This window comes from Delphinapterus leucas, chromosome 2 (genome assembly GCF_059928025.1).
Source record: "Delphinapterus leucas isolate spDelLeu-1000000601 "Yukka" chromosome 2, BTC_Dleu_Yukka2, whole genome shotgun sequence".
Lineage (NCBI taxonomy): Eukaryota > Metazoa > Chordata > Mammalia > Artiodactyla > Monodontidae > Delphinapterus > Delphinapterus leucas.
In genome coordinates, this window is record NC_143130.1 from 70,644,309 (window position 1) to 70,667,372 (window position 23,064).

The 23,064-nt window shown below is 41.6% G+C and overlaps 1 protein-coding gene across 5 annotated transcripts in view; it reads right to left on the bottom strand.

Moving 5' to 3' along the window:
- MAP2K5 (mitogen-activated protein kinase kinase 5) overlaps window positions 1-22,644 on the bottom strand; it is a 268,367-nt gene extending 245,723 nt beyond the window's left edge. For 3 of the 5 annotated variants that reach the window (XM_089907071.1, XM_022579868.3, XM_022579867.2), the window contains exons 1-3: window positions 21,901-22,644; window positions 15,279-15,327; window positions 2,661-2,728 (exon numbers count right to left, since the gene is read on the bottom strand). In XM_089907071.1, coding sequence (XP_089763197.1) covers window positions 2,661-2,728; window positions 15,279-15,327; window positions 21,901-22,035 — 252 coding nt within the window. In that variant the 5' untranslated portion in view covers window positions 22,036-22,644. Of the gene's footprint in view, window positions 1-2,660; window positions 2,729-15,278; window positions 15,328-17,674; window positions 17,725-21,900 lie in introns of all 5 variants that reach the window. The other 2 variants (XM_030761707.2, XM_022579869.3) reach the window with 2 other exon arrangements.
- Window positions 22,645-23,064: the final 420 nt, after the last annotated feature.

Genomic DNA, 23,064 nt, shown 5'->3' on the forward strand with positions numbered 1-23,064 from the left:
AGGAATTTAGTTTTCAGGATATGTAGCTTGGCTGTATTTTTTTCCTAGTAAAGCATTTCAAATTCTAATTAAAAAAATACTTTATGGAGAAATTAAAAAGATACAATAGCGTCAGAGGACAAGCCATGATCCCAGAAGTAGAATATTCTAACACCGTAACTTACAAGAAACTACGCTATAAAAACAGATTGTATTGATTAACACAAACTCATAACAAAACGCAGAGAGCGATCACAATGGTGCTGTAATAACACTTGGCTGCTGAATTCTCTCAATACATTAAATATCTACTTGAAGACCAAATTACTTTACATTTTCTTAAAAGACAATTTATTATAACTTTGTTTTCTTCTCATTATCTCTTAAAAATATATCTAATGAAAAGAATACAACTTCTAAATAACTTACATAAAATGGTACTAATGTGTGACAACAGACTTTGGTTTACTATGTTGGTTATTATTTAACAGCACACAACAACATATTGTCATGACAAATCCTTACCACAATGAGACAGTCCATGTGTCACATGTATCAAAATCCACTGTATGCCATTATTATGGCACACATAAAATTAACAGCTTAAGGCTGCTAGCAATTTAAATAATTGATAAGTTTTCAATTAAAAAGGCAACATTTTCAGGTCTAATACAAAAATCTATTTAAATTACTGATAAAAACTTATGCTTCTGTTGGTCCAAAGCCATAAAATGCTTAAATCCAAGGGGGAAAAAAAAAGTAATTCTGCAAGTGTCAACTCAGACACTGTAGTTTTTTTAAAAGAATGTGTAAAGGATTTATGGTAAAAGTATGCCTAGTTTTGCTTTCCCCATATGGTTTTTAAAGAAATACTAAGGTGACTACAAATTTATTGAATTCCACATGAAAAACATAGCTTTTTTTTTTTTTAACAGTAAATACGTGGTCATCTGTCAGTATCTTCCCTATCCCACCACCCAAATCCTGGAATCAAAATTTTTCAGAGCCAAACTGAACCTAAAAAATAAAGGCCAGGGCTTCCCTGGTGGCGCACTGGTTGAGAGTCCACCTGCCGATGCAGGGGACACGGGTTCGTGCCCGTGTCCGGGAAGATCCCACGTGCCGCAGAGTGGCTGGGCCTGTGAGCCATGGCCGCTGAGCCTGTGCGTCCGGAGCCTGTGCTCCGCAACGGGAAAGACCGCAACAGTGAGAGGCCCACGTACCGCAAAACAATAAATAAATAAAATAAAAATAAAAATAAGCATGTCACATTCTCAGGAGAGTTAGCCAATCTATTATTACTGTGCTAGACCTTTCAGCAGCAATCCTACTCTGCCTTTCAAGGTACTGATGAGCCCTGCTCTAAATTCTCAGGGCACAAAGACTCTCAAATAAGTTAATGAGAAGTAAATGGGAAACTGACTTTTCCCACTCTGTGCTCGTCTGAATGCAACGCTCTGTTAATCATGCCATCCTTCTTGTTCTCTTTCCTCCTACCCTAAATTAAAACTATTGGCGGAAACCCATACAGATATTTCACAGCTTTCATCACGACGAAAAAATATCCTGGTTAAAGTTGAGGTCTATCAAAAACCTACAACCTAACCACTGGCTGAGATCAGAGTCTCACTGAAAAGCAAGGGCCCTGATTCCATCATTTCCACCATAATATCACTTTGCATTTGTATAGAACTTTTAAGTTTTCAAAGGGCTTTCACATCTATTATCCCATTTGGTCATTACAATGACCCTGTGCAGTAGAAAGGACAAGTATTATTATCCACAAGTGACAGATGAGGCAACTACAGCACAGAAAGGTTAAGTGTTTTGCCTAAGGCCAGGAAGCCAGAGGAGAGCAGTGGTCTCCTTACTTCCAGTCCAATGCTCTTTTCGCCAGACCACTAGAGAAGGTTTCGTACACAGACCGCAAACTCAGAAAAAATAAAATAAAATGAACAAGAGAAAATAAAATAAAAATAAGAGAAAAGAACAAATCAGGGCTCAGGGAAGCTATGTCTCTTCATTGTCACTGAATTATTCAAGGTTAGTATTAAAGTTTTAGAAATGTATCCTTTTTTCCTGTTTATCTACTTCAGTCCTGAGACAAATGTTAATGCAAATTTTCACTGAAATTTGAAACACAAAAGAAAACTCATTTCGGGATATATTCAAATCACTTAGATTCAGTAAGTAACCCTGCAGTTCATTTTGGGGTGGGGTGGTTAGTGCATAAAATAACTGAGAGTACATCTTAAATCATGTATCCATATTAAGCCTGCAGCTACATTATAACTATGGTCTGTTTGTAAGGGTGAAAGAGATCTCCAGTTGAAAGTAGATTTTGAAAAATTTTTTAGAGCCCAGGGGTTCGTTTTTAATGAGCCGTTACTTTAAGTACTGCATAAAAAATACAGGAAATTGATAGTCCATTTAGTCTGCACCATACCTAATGCAAAAGTCATTAAGATGCATTATTCTTAATGTTCATGATATGATCAGTAAGTGTCTTTTGAAAAGAATGCCCTTAACTTTCACGTAAGGAAATCTTTAAAAATCTTATATATTATACAGAAAAATGTTATAGCAACTGTGACTTACTTTTATATCTTCACTATGCCAAGAAACAGCATCCTCAATTACATTAACGTTTTAAAAATAGTCCTTATTTGTAATATACTTACATATGACAGCATTGCCTTCATTTCTTCATCACTTCTCACTGTAATTCGATCACCATCTTCATCTTCATCTGTTTAAAAAGCAATATAATACAAGTGATAAGATTTGCATTTTATAATGTACAAAACTATGTTATCTGGGAACATAATACAACTGGTTTGTACACTTGATATCCAAATCCTCAACACCATATCTTGTGGATGTTAAGGTTATTGGTTCGTGGTTTTGTTTTTTAGTTTAGAATACAACCAGAATCTCAATAAAGAACTAAAAATTTTAGGAACAGTTGAAAATTAAAATATTGCTCATGTCATTCAAGACATGTATCTAAGTTAAAGTAAATATAGGGACTTCCCTGGCGGTCCAGTGGTTAAGACTCCGTGCTTCCACTGCAGGGGGCACAGGTTCAATCCCTGGTAGGGAAAGTAAAATCCCCCATGCTGCGCGTGTGGCCAAATAAATAAATAAATAGAAATTTAAAAAATAAAGTCAATATAACTGGTTTGAAGAAATTTAAAATCCAAAGAAAGGCCAGTTTTATTTAACTATTAGTACTTTTTCCTTTCCCACACGGCACCCCATCCCTCTATTTCTCCATTCTTCCTCTCTCCCAGGCAACCTGTCATGTCATAATAGTATAATAAAAATGGCTAACATTTACTGAACACTACCGTACACAAGGCACTGTGATTTATGCTCCATACCCCCCTTAAAAGCCTCACAATGATTCTATGACGTGGACAACATGACTTGATTACTATCATTCCCTTTTTACAGAACTGAGAGCCTAGTATAAGGTGAACTTGCAAAGCAACTCTAATACAGTTCTTCTCGTAACCCACTTGATCTTGTAGCTCTCTATTTCTGAACTGTTTCAATTGTACTGGGTACTCTCTGACCATAGTAAGCTTCAAATGGTGATTCGTGCTATTGTTGAATAATTTAATGGTCTTAAAACTAGAGGATACAGACTTCCCTGGTGGCGCAGTGGTTAAGAATCCGCCTGCCAATGCAGGGGTCACGGGGTCAATCCCTGGTCCAGGAAGATCCCACATGCCACAAAGCAACTAAGCCCATGCGCCACAACTACTGAGCCTGCGCTGTAGAGCCTGTGAGCCACAACTACTGAAGCCCACACGCCTAGAGCCCGTGCTCCGCAGCAAGAGAAGCCACCGCAAGAAGAAGCCCACGCACCGCAACGAAGAGTAGCCCCCGCTCACTGCAACTAGAGAAAGCCCGTGGGCAGCAACGAAGACCCAACTCAACCAAAAATAAATTAATTAATTAAATTAATTTCTTAAAAAAACTGGAGGATAATAAGACTTCACAAAACACTTAACCAGAATGGATATATTTCAGTAAGTGGATCACCGAGGCAGCCACATCTAGAAACAATGTACTTACTTCACTGATCCTTCTCTTATTTAAAATAGTTTTGAAATATGTCTTCAAAACTGTTTTAATAACCTGAAGATAAACCAAGTGAAAATATCAGATCTGATTTTCAGCCCAAAATGGAACTGGCCATCTGATTACTCGCTCATCTATACCATCTGCCAGGCAGGACCCAGAATGACTTTTCGCTATTTCTAAATATTTACTTAGCTACTTCATCCTTCTAAAGATTAAGATCTGTCAACAGGATAACAGCATATGTGGTAGACTTTAAATGTACAGTTGAAAGAAAAATGGCAGCATTGCTGGAAGACGTACACAGCCTCCCGGGGGGACAACTTGGAAGGCGCAGGCTCTCTCTCATTTGGATGCCTCAGCTATGGTGCACTTGTTAAACTGAGTTATTATTTTTTTGGTCACTCTTGGGCATCTAATTGCTGATTTGGTCAGATGCAGAGAACCTGATCCCAGGCCTGGGGAATAAGACAAATCTCTCACCATAAAGAGAATAAGCTAGCATGACACACTCTGGGGACTCTTGCTGAGAATACTGGGGGAGTTCAGTTCAGCACCTGGATCTTAGCCCACCACACCTCAGCAGGCCCTCCCTCCTGTCCAGCCGCAGTTCTTAAGATATCCCCATTTGGTGACCACACCATGGGAACCCTAGAAGGGAGCTTGTATTCTCCCTAATTAGCCTATTTCAGAGCAAAATGCTACCTTCTTTTTCTCTCCCACAGCCAATAGCAATCTGACATCATGAGGGAAAGCAGCACTTGAGCCTGTCCTGCTCAGTGACCAAGCCAACAGCTCTCACTGGGGTTTTCTCTCCAAAGTAATTGTTCCTGGATCCTAGATACAGGTTCACTCCTGCAGAGTTTCCCAACTCGATATAAATCAGTATCATCAAGACACACTGTCTGAATATCTACATAGCTAGGAGCTGTCACAGTCACCACTGGTATTATCTACCAAGAGCTACCTATTTTCAGTATAAAAGGCACACAATGGTCACTATCAGTAACAAAGAAGGCACATTCCTAGGGAGGTTACATATATAAAGGACTACAGAGAAATCTAGCATTTTCCTTCCCTCTTTTTTTTTTTTTAAAGCTACAGACTCTATAGAGCCAAATTGGGAGAGAAATGCCATTCTAATTTTGGAAACAGAGGGAGTTTCTATAGAGGTTCCAGAAACTAGTATTTTCAAGGTTAAGTCAAAAAGCTGTCATACAAATGCAGGAAACAAAGGGGAAAAAACAGACATTGTATAAAAGCATATAATGTTACATATGACCACACATGAAAGCACTTTACATTTTTTGTTTTAAAACCAAGTCAAATTCTCAATTTGGATGTGTACTAAAATGGTTTGTTCTATGAAGTCCTGAACTTGATAAAATTTCCAGTCTGAACAAAGTAGCTTTTTGTAAATCTCATTTCTACATTAGAGCTAGCTACAGAGATGGTGGCTACAAAGGGACAGATTATATTCGAATTTCAACATACACAAGATCTCAATAAGGTATTGTTCACATGGAATGAGGAAGTGCTTGGAGTTCAATAAAACAGGTGAAAAACCTTTTTATAATTTGTAAAGAGAAGGCACAGATTCCAGAAAAATCATTTAAATCACATCTCTCTAAATCAGTAACAAGAACAACAAAAACAAAAAGAATTCTCTAAGCTCTCAAAGTCAGGGCTTGAACCTTTAAGGCTACTTAAAACTAAAGATTCTCAAATTCTAAAATTCTATGAAATCTGAGGGATTATTTCAGTTATCGGAAATAATCTGGTAACTGTGAGGGAAGTCAGTTAGCAGAGTAATCCCTTACGTAGCAGTTCCATAGAAAGCAGCTATGAAACACTAAAGGGCACTTTGCTTTAAGTGGACAGAAAACTGAGGACAAAAGGCCAGAATAGCTTTTGATGCAAACCTAAAGTGCTGGAGCTGTCCCATAAGGAGACAAGGTAAGTGAAAGAGGCATTCTAATAAAGCCTGAGGATAAAATCAGGTTTATATGACACAGTGATTAATAGTTTTATGGATTAATAAGAGCCTCCATTTTATGCAGGTACTGCTCTCCTTTACAGATTGCTCTTTGGAGGACTGTCTGCTTCATTCTTTAATATCTGTAATTAGTAGTTTTAATGAAGACTCCTCGTTCTTGTCAGAAAGGAGACTGAGTTGGAAAAGTAATTACACATAAGAGAAGACTAATGATTCTGGCCCAGAGGCAAAATCCAAGCTATCAGATGCCCTCATGGCAACCCAAGAGCAAACCATTGGCCTTGACATTTAAAATGAGAATACACTTCTCTCTAAATACAAGGAATTCCAAGGAAGACATACAAATGGCCAACAGGTACAAGAAAAGGTGCTCCACATCTCTAATCATCAGGAAAATGCAAATGAAAACCACAATGAGGTATCACCTCACACCTGTTACATAGCTATCATCAAGAAGACGAGAGAACAAGTGTTGATGAGGATGTGGAGAAATGAAAACCCTGTGTGCAGTAGGTGGGAATGTAAATTGCTACAACCACCATGGAAAACAGTATGTGATTCCTCAAAAAATTAAAACTACCAACTACCATATGATCCAGCAATCGTACTTCTAAGTCTATATCCAAAGGAATTGAAATCAGAATCTAACAGAGATATCTACACTCCAATATTCATTGCATCATTATTCACAATAGCCAAGATATGTAAACAACTCAAGTGTCCATCAATGATGAATGGATAAAGATGTGTACACACACCCACCCAGGCGTGCGTGGGCGCACGCGCACACACACACACACACACACACACACCAAGGAATATTATTCAGCCATGAAAAAGATGGAATCCTTCTATTTGTGACAACATGGATGAACCTTGAGGGCATTATGCTAAGTGAAAAAAAGAGAAAGACAAATACTGTATGACAGCACTTATATGTGGAATCTAAAAAACCCAAACTCAGGGTTACCAGGGGCTGGAGGGTGGGGAAATGGGGAGATATTTGTCAAAGGGTATAAACTTCCAGTTACAAGATTAACAAAGTCTGGGGATCTAATGTACAGCATGGTGATTACAGCTAATAATACTGTATTACATACTTGAACGTTGCTAGATCCTGAATGTTCTCACCACAAAAAAGAAATGGTAATTATGCATCAGGATGCATATGTTAGCTAACACTATGGTGGTAATCATTTTGCAATATGTAATGATCAAATCAATGCACTATACACCCTAAACTTATACAATGTTATGTGTCAATTATATCTCAGTAAACCTGGAAAAAAAATGTAATAGACAGTGAATTGAGAGGAATGAGAAGTTAGTGAACGGTAAGAAAGTAGAAATACATACCAAGCAATTTAGTATGACAATAACTTAAAATACTTTTCTGAATAAAAAGTTGGATATACACAGCCAGCCCATCTAGCAAAGACTCTTGTTGGGCCTATCAAACCGGATTAACTATAAAAAGTACACTAACTGGAAACATAAATCATAAAAAACTTACTAAAATGGCACAAAGAGTTTCAAAGGTATAAATATGTTGAAGAACACTAGAAAGCCATGGCACGAAGTAGAGAGAAGCAGAAAAAAATAATTTGAACTCTTTTTGTCTTACACATGGAGATTCTTTGCCCTCTGACCAAAAAAGCATTACTAGATATGACCAAGAAGGCAGAGGAGGGGGGGCACTCTGATACACTGGTTCACAATGAGAATTCCAGGCTTCTCCAGCTGCCTGGAGCATAGTAATACGATTTTCCAGCACATTAGGGAAGCAAAAGTAGAACCAGAAAGTCTATGTACTGGCTGGATTTTGTTAATGTCACTTAAAATGGTGGCAAAAATCCTAGCAAGATACCAAATAGAGTGCAGCAGATGGTAAACAAATATTATGAAGCAATCTTCACAAAATCTGCAGTGTATCACAAATATACAAAATGGCAGAGTTTGGGAAAAGACAATCATAACAGGCCATATGTTGTTAGCGATTTTATTTCAAGCAACGTGCAATCCAGAAGAGAAACCAAGAGGAGGAACATAAAGGTCCAAGAGCGGAGACACAGCCTCAGGTAAGGGGCGGTCAGAATGGCAAGCAGAGTGCCTACTGAGTAAACAGCACAAAAACATCAGACTCTAGGGAGCGCTCAGCCAAACGGCGCCCAGTGCAGCGGCAGGGCTCAAGTGGGCTTTCTAGAAAAACAATTTAGCTTCTACCAAGGGCAACAGAAAGTTAAGGCAATACTGTACTTTATATGTCATTTGTCATATTACTTCAGTGCCAGGTAAGAAGAGTCAGAACTACAGCAAAGGCATTTTTCTAAGGCAAGAGGAAAGAAATGAAAACATAACTGTAGAGGTTAAAAAGGCATCAATAGGAAATTACCAGAAAAGCTGTCAAGTTTAGAACCCTTCTCAGGTGTGGAATCTAAGATCCGGTCAGGACCAGAGGCCATAGTTTCTAAGGCTAAATCTTCATATCCATGCATTTTAATTTGGCTCCATGCCTCCCACCTCCTGACTCCTTCTTTACTTCTTTGCTTCCTTTTTCTTTCCAAAAAATATTCAAGTGCCCACTATGTAGCAGGCAATGTTCTGGACACTGGGGTAATAACAGTGGAAAAAGGAAAACCCCTGCCCTCATGGAGTTTACACTCTACTTGAGAGACTGAAGGGTATGAGGGAGTGAATCATACAGACATCTGGGGAAAGAATGTTCCAGGCAGAGGGAACAGCTCATGCTAAGGCCCTGTAGCAGAAGAATACCTGGCATGCTTGAGAGACTGAAAGAAAGCCAGAGTAGCTGCAACAGATTGAGAATAAGATGGGGGAGAGAGACGAGTTCAGAGAAGTAATGGTGGGGCAGAGTTGGGGGAAGATGAGGAAGGGCAGGGCCTTGTAGGGCATGTTAAGGACTTGGCTATCACTCCTGAGTGACAAGGAAACCACTGGAGGGTCTTGACTGTAGTGATCTCACTTAACTTCTAAAAGGATCTCTTTGGCTGCTGTGTGGAGAAGAGGCTATATGGAGGCAAAGCAGAAACAAGGAGACGAGTTAGAGGACCACTGTCCTAGTCTAGGTAAGAGACGATGGTGACCTAAACCAAATTGAGGTTTTGAGCAGTCATCACATGCTGGATATATTTGCTTGTCCTTATTACTTCATTCCTTCAACCATCCATGCATTCCAGAAACACAAATTGAGAGTCTACTATGTGCCAGGTACTATGCTGGGTTTCTAGCAATTCAAAAATGAGCAGCATTATCTACTGCCCTCAAGGAACTAGCCTGGTGCTTGGGTAAAGGACTTAAACTTCTTAATTCTCATGTAAAACAGCCAGACTACTAACACCTACTACTACTAACAATAACTAATAAGACGACAAATACCTACTACTACTACTAATAACTACTCTCATAAGACTAAAAAAGATTAGGACTTTTTGCATCGATGATATTTCAAAACAAAATTTCAATAAATTAAAGCTCTCTTCAAATCGTCTCAAATTCTAAGGATACACAATTAACTCTTACATGTTAATTTTTAGACTCAGTGTACATCTATTGCGAATTACAATTTTTCATTAACCTACCCAGTTTTTCTTATAAGCAACCAGTTATCTTTTACATATGCTATACTGTAAGAAAATAAAACTTCATTTTTCCCAGAATTTTTCCAGAAATTCATAAAACAACTGAAAAGGAATCTATTCAATGAAAAGTGAGTATAAAATGGTCATGGTTAAAGAAAAACAAATAAAATAAAGATTTATCCTATAGTCGAATTTTCTGAACCAAAACTCAGACACATGGTTTGACCAGTATGAAGATACTTACGAGGGCTACAGATCAGAATATGGGATGTCAGAGTATCATGGAAAAGTAGGGCCATATGGTATTTATAGGTATAAGTCAGTGGTTGTCTACATAGACTTAAAACATATCTTTCGGGCTTCCCTGGTGGCGCAGTGGTTGAGAGTCCGCCTGCCAATGCAGGGGCCATGGGTTCGTGCCCTGGTCCGGGAAGATCCCACATGCCGCGGAGCGGCTGGGCCCGTGATCCATGGCCGCTGAGCCTAAGCGTCCGGATCCGGAGCGGGAGAGGCCACAACAGTGAGAGGCCCGCGTACCGCAAAATAAAAAAAAAATTTAAAAAAACATGTTTCACATCAACAGTAGATTTTACTGTCCAGCAACACCAGCCCAACAGTAATTTTTTTTTTTTTTTTTTTTTTGCGGTACGCGGACCTCTCACTGCTGTGGCCTCTCCCGTTGCAGAGCACAGGCTCCGGACGTGCAGGCTCAGCGGCCATAGCTCACGGGCCCAGCCACTCCACAGCATGTGGGATCTTCCCGGACCAGGGCACGAACCCGTGTCCCCTGCATCAGCAGGCGGGCTCTCAACCACTGCGCCACCAGGGAAGCCCCAGCCCAACAGTAATTTTACAGCAGTAACTTGTCTAGAGAAAATCCAGGGAGAGGAACACATGTAACAGATATGCACAGGACACTCATTAGTGGGCACAGTTGATTTCCATCACCTCATGTATTGGTGTACTCATTAATCTGTTAACGAAATTGTGAAAATCAGCAGGGATCTTTGAGCCTATATGAATGTCAAGCTCCTACAGCATACGTAGGGCCCACACATGCAAACATTCAAGATTTTTCATGGTTATGGAATTTAGCTTCATCTCAGAAGTGTTCTCACATCTGGGAAAAGACAAATTATTCAATAACCAGTATGGAATCAACTGTCTATCTGCTTGAAAAATAAAGCTGGATCACCACCTGACTCCTTTCACCAAAATAAACTGAAAGATGGTACCAAAAAAAAAAAAATCTTCTGTCTTTGCAATAAAAGCACATGCTGTTTTATAAAAAAAAAAAAAAAACACACAAAAACACATACAAGCATACATATTTATAAATGTGTGTGTGTATTTAACCCCATTAAAGTAGGAAGAAAAAAGAATTTGAATTAATGTTTTTTCAACATCCTGGAATGTGGACCTTTCTAAGCATGGCATAAATCCAGAAGTCACAAAATATGACAAATCGGTTCTTGTAAAAACTTTAAACTTCTCCATGGAAAAAAAGAGAAAAAACGACCTACACTAGCTTAAGGGAAAGCAATAAACTAAACCAAAATATTTATAACATCTAAGACAAAGGGGAATTTTCTTAATATTGGAAAGCTCTTAAATCAATCAGAAAAAGACAAATAACCTAATAGAAAAATGGGCAAAGGTGATAAATAGTTCACAGAAATTAAATACAAATGACCAAAATATAAATGAAAAGATGCTCAAGCTCATTTATAATTGGAGAAATACAAAATAAAAATAAAACAATACTACTTTTTTCACATATCAAATTGACATCAACTAAAAAGTTTATTGGACTCAAGAGCTGGCGAGGGTAGAGAGAAATGGGCATTCTCAAAAACTGCTGGTGGGAGTGCAAACTGGCTCTACCTTCTAAAGAACAAAATGGAAATACCTACCAAAACGTAAAATATGGGTACTCTTTGTTTCAGTAGTTCCAAATCCTAGGAATTTATCCTACAAATACATTTCTACAATGTGGAAAGCCATAAGAGACAATGCTGTTGACTGCAGCATTTTTTCTAATACTACTGAAAAACTGGTAACATCTTAAATTTAAAACTGGTCCATCAACAGGTTAAATTAAGTCATACCCATAAAATTAAGTATAATGTAATTATCTAAAAGAAAGAAGTTGACTTGTACACACTGATGTTAGAAAGACGCCCAACACATACTACTAAGTGGGGACAGGGGAAACTAGTTGCAATCCAGTATATATTATGTATGAGAAAATTTCTGGAAGGATACAGAAGAAGCTGTTAACTAGGGAATTGGGGAGATGGGGACTTTTACTTGTTGCTTTATTTCGATACTGCTTGCATTTTTTTTAAAGATCATCTATACCTTCTTAACTAAAGAAAAAAATCAGACACTATTTATTGAAAGGTAGTACTTTCATCTGTGCTCTTACTGTAAGGGAGAAAGGACATAAAAGCGGTTTAAAAAAAAAAACAAAAAAAAAACAAGGTTTAGGACCAACAGTTTGGCACAAATGGGACTCCCTCCCCTCACTCACTCCTAAATCCCCTTGGAAACACCATCCCCTGGGATAGAAATCAGAAAGAATATAACCACTATACACCCTCTGCCCCCTTGGACGTAGGGCCCAGTCAAGTGTGGGAATTTGAATTTGGAGCCTGAATTGTCCACCACCAACCAATTACATCCCACGCCTGCGCAACTGCAAAAATAATCCAAAAAAAGCAAATTACTTACTAAGCTTTAGGTTACATGCATTTTACAATTCTCTTTTGAATACGGACATATATAACATTCCATCTTATTCAACAAGGGTATTCCTACACGGCACAGTGTACACTCGTCCCTCAGTATCCACAGGGTATTGGTTCCAGGACCACTCCCCCCCACCCATAGGATACCAAAGTCTGTGGATGATCCAGTCCCTTATATAAAATGGCATTGTACAGTTTGCCCTATGTATCCACAGGTTCCGCATCCACGGATCGGGCAGGTGTGGAATCCAAGGATACAAAGGGCCAACTGTACTAAGAAGAAAGCAAGAGTGAAATAAAACATGGTTTCTGTCACCAAGTCATTCAAAATCTGGCACACAACCAACCGGAAGGGAGGCCCAATAGGTTATGTGCTCTAGTAAAGTGCCCAGAGAGATTAACCACACCTGCGGGGATCGGAGACTTCACCAAAGAGACGGCATTTCTTAGAACTGAATTATCAGTAAGAGAACCTAACCTTTCCCCTCTTTTCCACTTACTCAACTCTTTTTCTCTATGTAAAACAGGTAAACTTGACACTATCCTTTCTCTCGTGGCTTAATTCATATCACTAAATACAACACCTCTTTTGTATAAGTTAGTGTTGGGTATACTTTGCAGTATTAAATATATTACTATAAATATCTTAAAGTTTTATTTATTCAGGAGTTGTTCCATCATACCATAAACAACTGAAAGAGCTCAAAAATTTCAACCAATTAGCTTATAAACTACATCTTTCCAACTATTTCTTATACATAGATTTCATTTATTAGTGAAGATCCTTGGTACAGAAAATAAGGTCGCCCTAGAACAATCACGAAAAAAGCCAGCCTAGGATTTTAAGTCTATAATGGAAAGTACACAATAATCTAAGCACAAAAAAACAAAGAACTATTATTATTTTGTCTCTGTGTATTTTTGTTCTTATTCTTTTCACCTAAAACTGATCCAGATGCAGATGGGTATACGCTTCTGCCCTTGTTGGGGGAAAAGAAGGAAAGTGATCTCTAAGTTAAACCTAGAAATTTAAACATTTTTTCTGTAATATTTTACAAAATGAGATCATACCATACATATTTTGTTTATTCAACAGTATATCATGAATATACTTCCATGTCAATGCTTAAAATTCTCATTCTTTTTAGCCACTGCTTAATGCTTCAGACTATGGATAAATAATTTATTAATCCATTACTCTAGGCATTTAGCTTACCTCTAAATTTTTTGCTATTAAAAATAATTCCATGTCGGGTTTCCCTGGTGGTGCAGTAGTTGAGAGTCCGCCTGCCAATGCAGGGGACACGGGTTCGTGCCCCAGTCCGGGAAGATCCCACATGCCGCGGAGCGGCTAGGCTCGTGAGCCATAGCCACTGAGCCTGCACGTCTGCAGCCTGTGCTCCGCAACGGGAGAGGCCACAACAGTGTACCACAAAAACAAAAATAATAATAATTCCAGGGACTTCCCCAGTGGTCCAGTGGTAAAGAATCCACCTTCCAATGCAGGGGACATGGGTTCGATCCCTGGTCGGTGAACTAAGATCTCACATGCCACAGGGCCACTAAGCCACAACTACTGAGCCCACCCTCCTCAACTAATGAGCCTGCATGCCACAAACTACAGAACCCACGTGCTCTGAAGCCCAGGCACCACAACTAGAGAAAACCCGCATGCCACAATGAAGAGCCCACACGCTGCCAACAAAAGATCCCGCATGCCACAGTGAAGATCCTGCGTGCCTCAACTAAGACCCCACGCAGTCAAAAATAAACAAACAAATAAATAAATAAATAATAACTCCAGGGGGTTCCCTGGTGGCCTAGTGCTTAGGATTCAGCGCTTTCACTGCCGTGGCCCAGGTTCAATCCCTGGTCGGGGAACTGCAATCCCGCAAGCTGTGTGGCGCAGCCAAAATTTAAAAAAAAAAAAAAAAATTCCACAAGGAACACTCTGTTTGAAGGGCATTCAACACATGTGTAGGTATTTCTGTTGGACAGCTTCCTAAAAGTGGATCTGCTGAGTCAAAGGTTTTGAACATTTTATATTTTGGTAAGTATTGCCAAATTGTCCCCCAAGAGAACATAAACAAAAGAGAGGACAATTGTACTCTCTGTAGTTAACCATCTGCTTAAAAAGCAAGAACAAAAAGGAAAAAATCACGTGGAGAAACTGTACATTTTTCTATGTGCAAAAGCAGACCACATCTTGGAGAAAAGATGGGACCACAGTTACAGATACTTACTTTATCCTTCTTAACACCAGAGCCCCTGTGCTGACTAAACTCTCATCTTAACATTACTCAGCCCGTGACCTCCCTCTGGCTTATGTCAAAACCACTTTTCTAGTACACCCTGCCCCCACCCCAGTTCCCAAGCCAATTGTTTTGGGGGGGTGGGAAGGACTCAAGACCTGAAGTGTTGCTGCCATCATCTAACAGCCATGCCAAGCCCCAATAAAACAGAATTACTCCATGCAACGTTCACTTAAATGCTCTACTCTGTTGCTGTTTTAAAGCAGCAAAGGATTAAAATCTTTTAATCAATAATCACTGGCCTACAGGTAGTTTACACGTTTCATTTTGTCCCACAATATTATTACAGTGAGAAGCAAGAGCAGATAAAGGTCATGTTGGTAATTAAAGCTATATTACAGAAATATGCACACCCAAGATATGATTAAATAAGAAAATATTCCTCGGTTCAGTATCATCATTAAACTTGCATTAATTTATAAATATTTAAATGTACCATATGATGATCATAAATAATCTGTTTTTGTCAGTTTCTAAAGTAACGCAACCCATAAACCCTTTGAAAAATTACTGCAGAAAGAAACAGTCAAGAAAGTATACAAGCCAGACTTACATTCAAACGCTGTGGTGGTTGCTTCAGGCAGAACCTGGCCTATCACATCCTAAACAAAGAAGGAATAAAGGAACACAATTAGCCATCTTCTTTATTGCTAACATGTGGCAAATCCTAGAGGAAACAGGAGAACCTGGAAAAGATTTTTGAAATGTTGGCATAAACTATAAAAACATTAGCTCATAATCACACTTAGCCCAGCAATCTAAGTCCAGAGTTTAAATCTCTATTCTGGAGCTTAAATCTCTATACTGGGTGTGGGGACCATTTAAAAAATCCTTTCCACTCTGTACTAATAACATAATTTTTTACTCTCGATTCAACAGCATAGACAATTACACTGTTGTGCATTTATAAAAAAAAAAAATAGGTTTCTTCCATGGGAGGCTATAGAAGGAATGTACTGTTAGTAGAAAAAGAGGTTTGGGGAGTCAAGACTGGCCTGGGTTTGAATCTCAGCTCTGCACTAAACAAGCTGTGTGAGTAGCAACAAATTACTCAACCTCTCTGAGCCTCAATTTGATTATCCTCCAATATGGGTCTAATAATGCTTACAGAGGTAATGTAAAAAGTATTAAATAATGTAATAAACATGAACATGAACTAGCCTAACACACTGTAGACCTTCAACAAATGCAGCTCTGGATATGTGACTACCAACACCTTTCCTTGCACTCATACTGGGAAGAGTTCAAAAAACAAGTTTCCATGATGATGATGTAAATCTACAATACTACAATACATTTAACACAAACAATTCTTATCAACCTTTACTCTTGAGCAACTAAAAAACATATTTAATGACACTGAAATAAAGTTAATCTAGCCTACAAAAGTGTATATAACCTGATATCAATGTTTAAATGAATCTATAAAGTTGAAAACACTTAAAAAATAGTCTACAGAGACAGCTTATTTAAAGAGGTACAGAACACCTTCGAGAAATTGTTAGTTCTGGGAAAAGTGACCCTCCATTATGTCCAGTCCAACCCAAATGGTCTGCAAACCTCATTGTTCTCAGGGAGCTCTGCCACAACGTCCCTCCTGGGCCGTGCCACAAATGGCACCAGGCAGCCAGCTGACAAAGCCACTTGCAGTATTTCTCAGCAGGGAGCCCACAGCCCTTCCAAGCAGGGCACTTAGCAGGGTGGCCGCTGCAACTTCCTTCTAAACGCAGTTCTTTAGAAGCTTTTTTTGCTGCAGTGGCAATCTGCATAACAGCCTTGTCTCTACTGTGTATGTGTGTATGTGTGTGTGTGTGTGTGTTTTAAATAAATCTGTGCATATAAAATTGATCAAAGGGGGCTTCCCTGGTGGTGCAGTGGTTGAGAGTCCGCCTGCCGATGCAGGGGACACGGGTTCGTGCCCCGGTCCGGAAAGATCCCACGTGCCGCGGAGCGGCTAGGCCCGTGAGCCATAGCCGCTGAGCCTGCGCGTACGGAGCCTGTGCTCCGCAACGGGAGAGGCCACAACAGTGAGAGGCCCGCGTACCGCAAAAAAAAAAAAACTGATCAAAGGGAACTATCTTAGGCAGCCCTCACTCATTAGAGCCAAAAGAGATTATTTTTTTCTTCTTACTCTAGTCTTAGCAAATGAAACAACTTTCTGTGGAAGTATTTGTAAAAGATTTTAGTGTTGAAAAAAATCCTTTCTACATATTTGTAGGCAGAAAGTATTTATTGACAGCTAAATGAAAACTGTTGCGCGAGTATAGAATACACAAGCAGCCAGTGTAACGCCTAAGAGTGTGGACGGGAGCCAAACTGCTAGGGTTGGACCTTGGCTCTGCTGTTCAGTCACTGAGTGACTGAATTTCTCTGTGCCTCGGTTTCCTTCTGTGTAAAAATGAGATCATAACTGTACCTACCTTGTAGGACTAATGAGTTAATATTTATAAAGTGCTTACAAGAGTGTCTAGCACATGGTAAGTGCAAGTATTAGTGTCTGTTAAATAAATAAAACAAGTCACTGATGACTGGAACATTACAAATCTTACCTCATAACGAAATCCTAAATTTCAGCACCTGACAATCAGTGGAGGATGGTCTTTGGTTCACTTACTTCATCCTTCCACAGCATTTACTGAGGATTAGCCAGTATTGGTTTAAAAAGGGGTGGGGGTGGGGGGACCCTCCACTGCCCCAACCCTCCAAGTCTAGGTTATCACTGCTTACTTCCAGACAACCAGTCTTGAGATGTGAACCCTAGAGTATTAGCAAACTAATTTAGGATCCTTCCTACTTATGAATAGCAGAACCTGTCAAACAGCAAACTTCTAACAACCATCTGAAAACCCTGCTGAGCAGCAATGGCCTCCTTTGCCCATCAACATAAACAAGGAGCCACACAAACTTTACAACTAATGTGGGGGGGAAAAAAAGAAAGAAAAAGCAAACCTGATTGAGAGAACCATGAGAATCACGTGAACACAACTGACCATCTTGTTCTGTTAAAGCAAATAAAGTGGGGCTATAATAATGACAAAGAGGTAAAACTCAATCAGTATCCCCTGGTCTTTTCTAAGCAGGCACATTTAATTTTATGTGTATTTTCCAGTTGTATTTTAAGTGACTTATTTCAAAATGACCCTGTCTTATTCTCAACATTTTACTCAACCTAAAGAAAGCTTCAAAAGAGCACATAAATTCACATATCTTGTTGGTGATCATTTCTTGATCCTTTTCTTCTCCTTCCTTTCAATAAATCAGTCAAACAAATAGCAAACCAAAAATATAAATGAGCATCTATAACGTGCCAGGAGGATAAAGATTACAAAACTGTAGGCTACAGAAGAATAAGACTTGCTCCTTGACTTTAGGAAGATTATAATCTGTCACAAAGATAGAGACAAACCTAAAAGACTAACAAATCAGAGCACTTATAGTATGATAAAAGAGCCAAACAAAAGACATAAATTAGCAAACGGTAGGTGCTAACTCAGAAGGCAGTAAGAATCACGGTCTCGGTTAAGATAGAAGAAACTTCACAGATGAGGGGAAATCTGGGCTGGAACTTGGGAGAGAGGATTCAAACAGCAAGAGGAAAGGGGGAACATTCAGATCTCCTGCACAATTTTCCCCAAACTGGGGACTGGATTGCCACGGAAGAAGAGAAACACAGAAAGCTGAAAAACAGATAACCCAAATGTCTCTGCCTATGAGGGCCAGCTGGGTCTACTTCACAATGCACCAGTCCCTAACTATTCAGACGAAGGACAAAGGCCCCAGAGAGGCCCAGTGACTTGCCCACAGAGTCCCAGCCATTTGATGGAGTTGTGAATGGAGCCCTCAACTACTGACTCTGAGTCCAAAACGCCCTCAGCTCCAGCTGACTCAGTGACTACAAATTGCTTCTGGCTTCCGTGTCTGGTTCTGCCACAAACCAGCTGTGTGGCTTTAGCATTGTCCCCCATCAGGGGTTCATGCTTCCTCATTTGAAAACTGAAGCGAGGAGAGATATCAGATGAAGGGGAACGTTCCAGGTTTCATTTGGCTTTAAATTTTAAGGTTCCAAGCCAAAGATGCTGATGTGACTGTTGGGTTTTTGCCTATTTCTCAATGAAGAGATAAGGTAAACCTGGAAAAGAGATCTAAGGAGTCCTCCAGGATTTGAGCTTGCAGTTCCAAGAACTTGATATACAGCACCCATTGTCACGAGCCCTCCATGAGGCCTTCCCAACATAACACGCTCCACCTGGGCGTACCTGAGCAAGCACGTGGCACATGGCACTCTGAGCTCTCGATGGTGGAACCGTTTGTGCAAAGTTTATTTTTAGGCCAGTCATCCTTGAGCCAATGTACCATTGAGATGCCCAGGCCCTATCCCTTCTGCTGCAATAACAACACTTACAGAGCACTTACTATGCTCCAGATTGTTGTAAGTACTTTACACATACCAACTCCACTAGTCCTCAGAACTCTGTGAGGTAGGCACTACTTTTATCCCCCCAACCCTATTTTTGTCTTTTTACAGATGAAGAAACTGAGATACAGAAGACACTTGCCCAAGTGAGTCTGGTAAGGCTTACGATGTAAACGCAGTCAGCCTGGCTCCAGTTTGTGTTTTTAACACTGTACCATTCTACTTAAAATAATACCTTCTGTTGTCTCAAATGAGTAAAGTGAAAGAAAGCTCTTGTCTTTCTCATCAGAGACACAATCTCACTTAATCTTTACAAGTCTCTGAGGCAGGTATCATTATCCCTAATTTACAAATAAAGAAACTGAGGCTCAGAGAGGCAGAGTGACGTGCCTAGTTAGTGGGATGGTTTACAATTAAACACAAATTTCTTGATTCAAAACCTAGTGTGCTGTCCACAAAACCATAACGGTGTGCATCCTCTTTGAAGCTCCCTCATTAAATAAATATTTCAGGGTCCTATGAAGCATCAGAAACAGAGAGGAAACAGGTGTCCGTCTCCTCCAGAAGTTTACCATCTCGTGGAGGAGACAGATAAAATTAGCACAAAACCCATATACTTTGCCAAAACAAAGTTGTGGAAACACAGAGGAGGGGCATGTGACCAAGACCAACACAGAGGAAAAGACAAGCTGGGCTTTGAAGGACAGGTGGGAGTTGGCGAGCTGAAGAAAGAGGCCCAGTGAAGAAGGCCTGGGCACCTGGGAGAACTCACGGTTAATTCTATATATCTGGAAGACAGGATGCTCATGGGAGTGTAGTGAGAGATGAAGCTGGTGCCAGGCAGGTACAAGCCAATCAAGATGGGCCCAGAGGGGGGCCCTCCCTGGTGGCGCAGTGGTTGAGAGTCCGCCTGCCGATGCGGGGGACGCGGGTTCGTGCCCCGGTTCGGGAGGATCCCACATGCCGCGGCGCGGCTGGGCCCGTGAGCCATGGCCGCTGGGCCTGTGCGTCCGGAGCCTGCGCTCCGCAGGGGGAGAGGCCACAGCAGTGAGAGGCCCGCATACCGCAAAAAAAAAAAAAAAAAAGATGGGCCCAGAGGGGCTTCCCTGGTGACGCAGTGGTTAAGAATCCATCTGCCAACGCAGGTGACACGGGTTCGAGCCCTGGTCCGGGAAGATCCCACCTGCTGCGGATCAACTAAGGCCGTGAGCCACAACTACTGAGCCTGCGCTCTACAGCCCACGAGCCACAACTACTGAAGCCTGCACGCCTACACCCCGTGCTCTGCAACAAGAGAAGTCACCACAATGAGAAGCCCATGCATTGCAACGAAGTGTAGCCCCCGCTCACAGCAACTAGAGAAAGCCCACGTGCAGCAACAAAGATCCAACTCAGCCAAAAATAAATAAATAAATTTATTTTAAAAAAATATATATATATATACACACATATACATATATATATATGTGCCCAGAGGACCACGCCAAGGAGTTTGGGCCTTACCATGAAGGGAGATCCATGTGCATGTGAGCGTGTGGAGAACTCTGGATGCAAAGAGAAGGATGGCATATGTGTACAAGATTGGAGGTGGCTGGTTTACTCCAGCTTCTGCACTCCTTGTGCAGACACCTGAAGATCTGTATGTTCTAGGTGGTCAGTAACATCCAGAAGTCAAAATAATGGTACACAGATCAAATTTTGATTGAGTAACCTATGACAATCAAAAACCACATCCCAGATCTTCCTCTTCCCCCAAACCTCCACCCAGCCCCATCTTATCCTGCAGGTAAGTTCCACTATAGATCTGGTACTTGCAACATGCTCCTTGGTATGTCAGCTCTGCCTTTGATAGCACAGTTATTCAAAATATAAAATGGGCACGAGGTACTCTATCTCACATGAATACTAAAAGCTGAGAAGTAGTACTACAGCATGCGGAAATAAATACCAAGTAAAGTAAGGAAATCTGAGTTCTGGCACTGACTCTCCCACTCACAAGTAACATGGCTTTGGAAAAGCCGTTTCACCTCACTGCTCCTCAGTAACATCTGCAAAAAAGATCAGAGGTCTCAGCAGGCCACCTCCAAGGCTATCCTCTGCTCTAACATTCCATGATTTTATTTGAAATATATTTTGAATATTTATTATGGAAGTAAGACTACACCATTGACTCTAAGATGCACATTTTCCCCTCTATTTTAACATCTCTGAAATTGGGTTTTGTACGATGTGTGGCATGTCACAGTTTAACAGGTCGCATTTTTTTTTTCTTTCTTAGCGGTACATAAAATAATATCTTAAAACTTATGATGTCTTAGGCTTGCTGAAACATGATTGGTTAGAGTTGCCTTGTTTCCCTTTCCCACTAGCTACCAAGTTTAGAGAACTCAGTAGAAAGACAGGCTGGAGTTTGGCCAGGGACATTCCAAAAAATCCTTGAGAAAAACTCTCTTCTAGATTCAGCTTTTTGTATCCCAGTTGGTTGCTTCTGTATGTTACGTCCCAGTCCAGGCTGTAAGAGTTCCTTGAGGGCAGGGGTCCAATCTGATTCATCTCTACTTCCCCAGGAACTTGCACACTTGTCAGATTTCAGTCTATACAATTAATCAGTGCTTGTGGTGGAAGAAATAAAACTGCCCCCATACGAGGCCAGCAATGGCCACTAGCTCAGGCCAACAGGGTAAGATTTGGTGATCAAGGTGCTTACTGCCCTACAAATCCCTGCGCCCCCCTCGCTAGGGACACTGAGATTAGCACTTACCAGCACATCCCTGAAGAGTAGCTGCGGCCCAGAGTGCACTGTCCAGTCCACGGCTCCACTATTTGGAATCTTGATGCGAATCACCAGCACCTGGTTCTCCATGGCATGGAAGGGGCCAAGGGCCAGCCACAGCATTACAGGTTAAAGGGGCTCACATCCTGGTAGGGGGGAACCCCCTGGCTCCTGGTTAGGCGGGGGCTCTTAGAGGTGACAAGGGGACTGAGGGTCAGAGGACAGAGGGGGAGGGGGAGTGAAGAGAGGAGGTGGTCCGGAAGCAGCCCGCAGGCTCGGAGCCAGGCCCAGGCTGTATGGGGTTGAGGGATGTCTCCCTGTGAGAGTGGACGGAGCAAGGGGCAGGAGCCAGTAGGAACTAGCGGAGATCAGAAGGTTCTGTAGTTGGAAAAGAGAGCAAACGGCATCTTGCAGCTCTCTGCCGTCCGTGTGGGTGTGAGGGGACAGCACAGAGAAGACGCCGTTTTAGAGAGATACGGCGGCAGGTGTCCACTCCTCCTTAAAGGAGCGGGGAGGGTCCCCGACTTGAGGGGACTCAGTCCGGGGCTGTTAGGAAGGAGCCCCAGGGCCGCCGGACCACAAGAAAGCCGAGAGGGCCCTCCGCGGGAGAGTCGGGGTCGAGTCCTCTGCCCCACCCCGAGCCAGAGTGCACGGCGCGCGCGACTCAGAACCTGCAACCCGAGGCCGCGCGTCCCGGCGGCGGCGGCGGCGTCGGCGGCGGCGGCAGGAGAGGGAAGGCGGCGGTAGGAGGGGGAAGGCGGCGGCAGCAGAGAGACGGCGGCGGCGAGGGCACTGTTACTCCGGAACCAAAACGCGCGGCGCCGGAACCCTGGAAGCCGGCGAGGGGACCCGCCTCCCGCGGCGCCATGTTGGAAGAGGGCAGCTCGTGGCCGGCCCCGCCCCCGCTCGCCGGTGGGCGGGACCCGAGGAGCAAGGGCTTGGCGCCGGGGTCGGAGTGAGGGGACGGACTGGAGTATTCGGTCGTGAGACCCCACCTCCCCTGTCGCGAAGTGACCACCCATGGCGACCGGGTGACAGCCATTTCTTTTCCCGACCCTCATTAAAGTCAGCGAGGTGAAAACATTTAACGAAAGAAGGAGGAAACTGAACTAGAGCAGGGGTCCGCCAAAAGCCGATTGACGGCTTACGGTG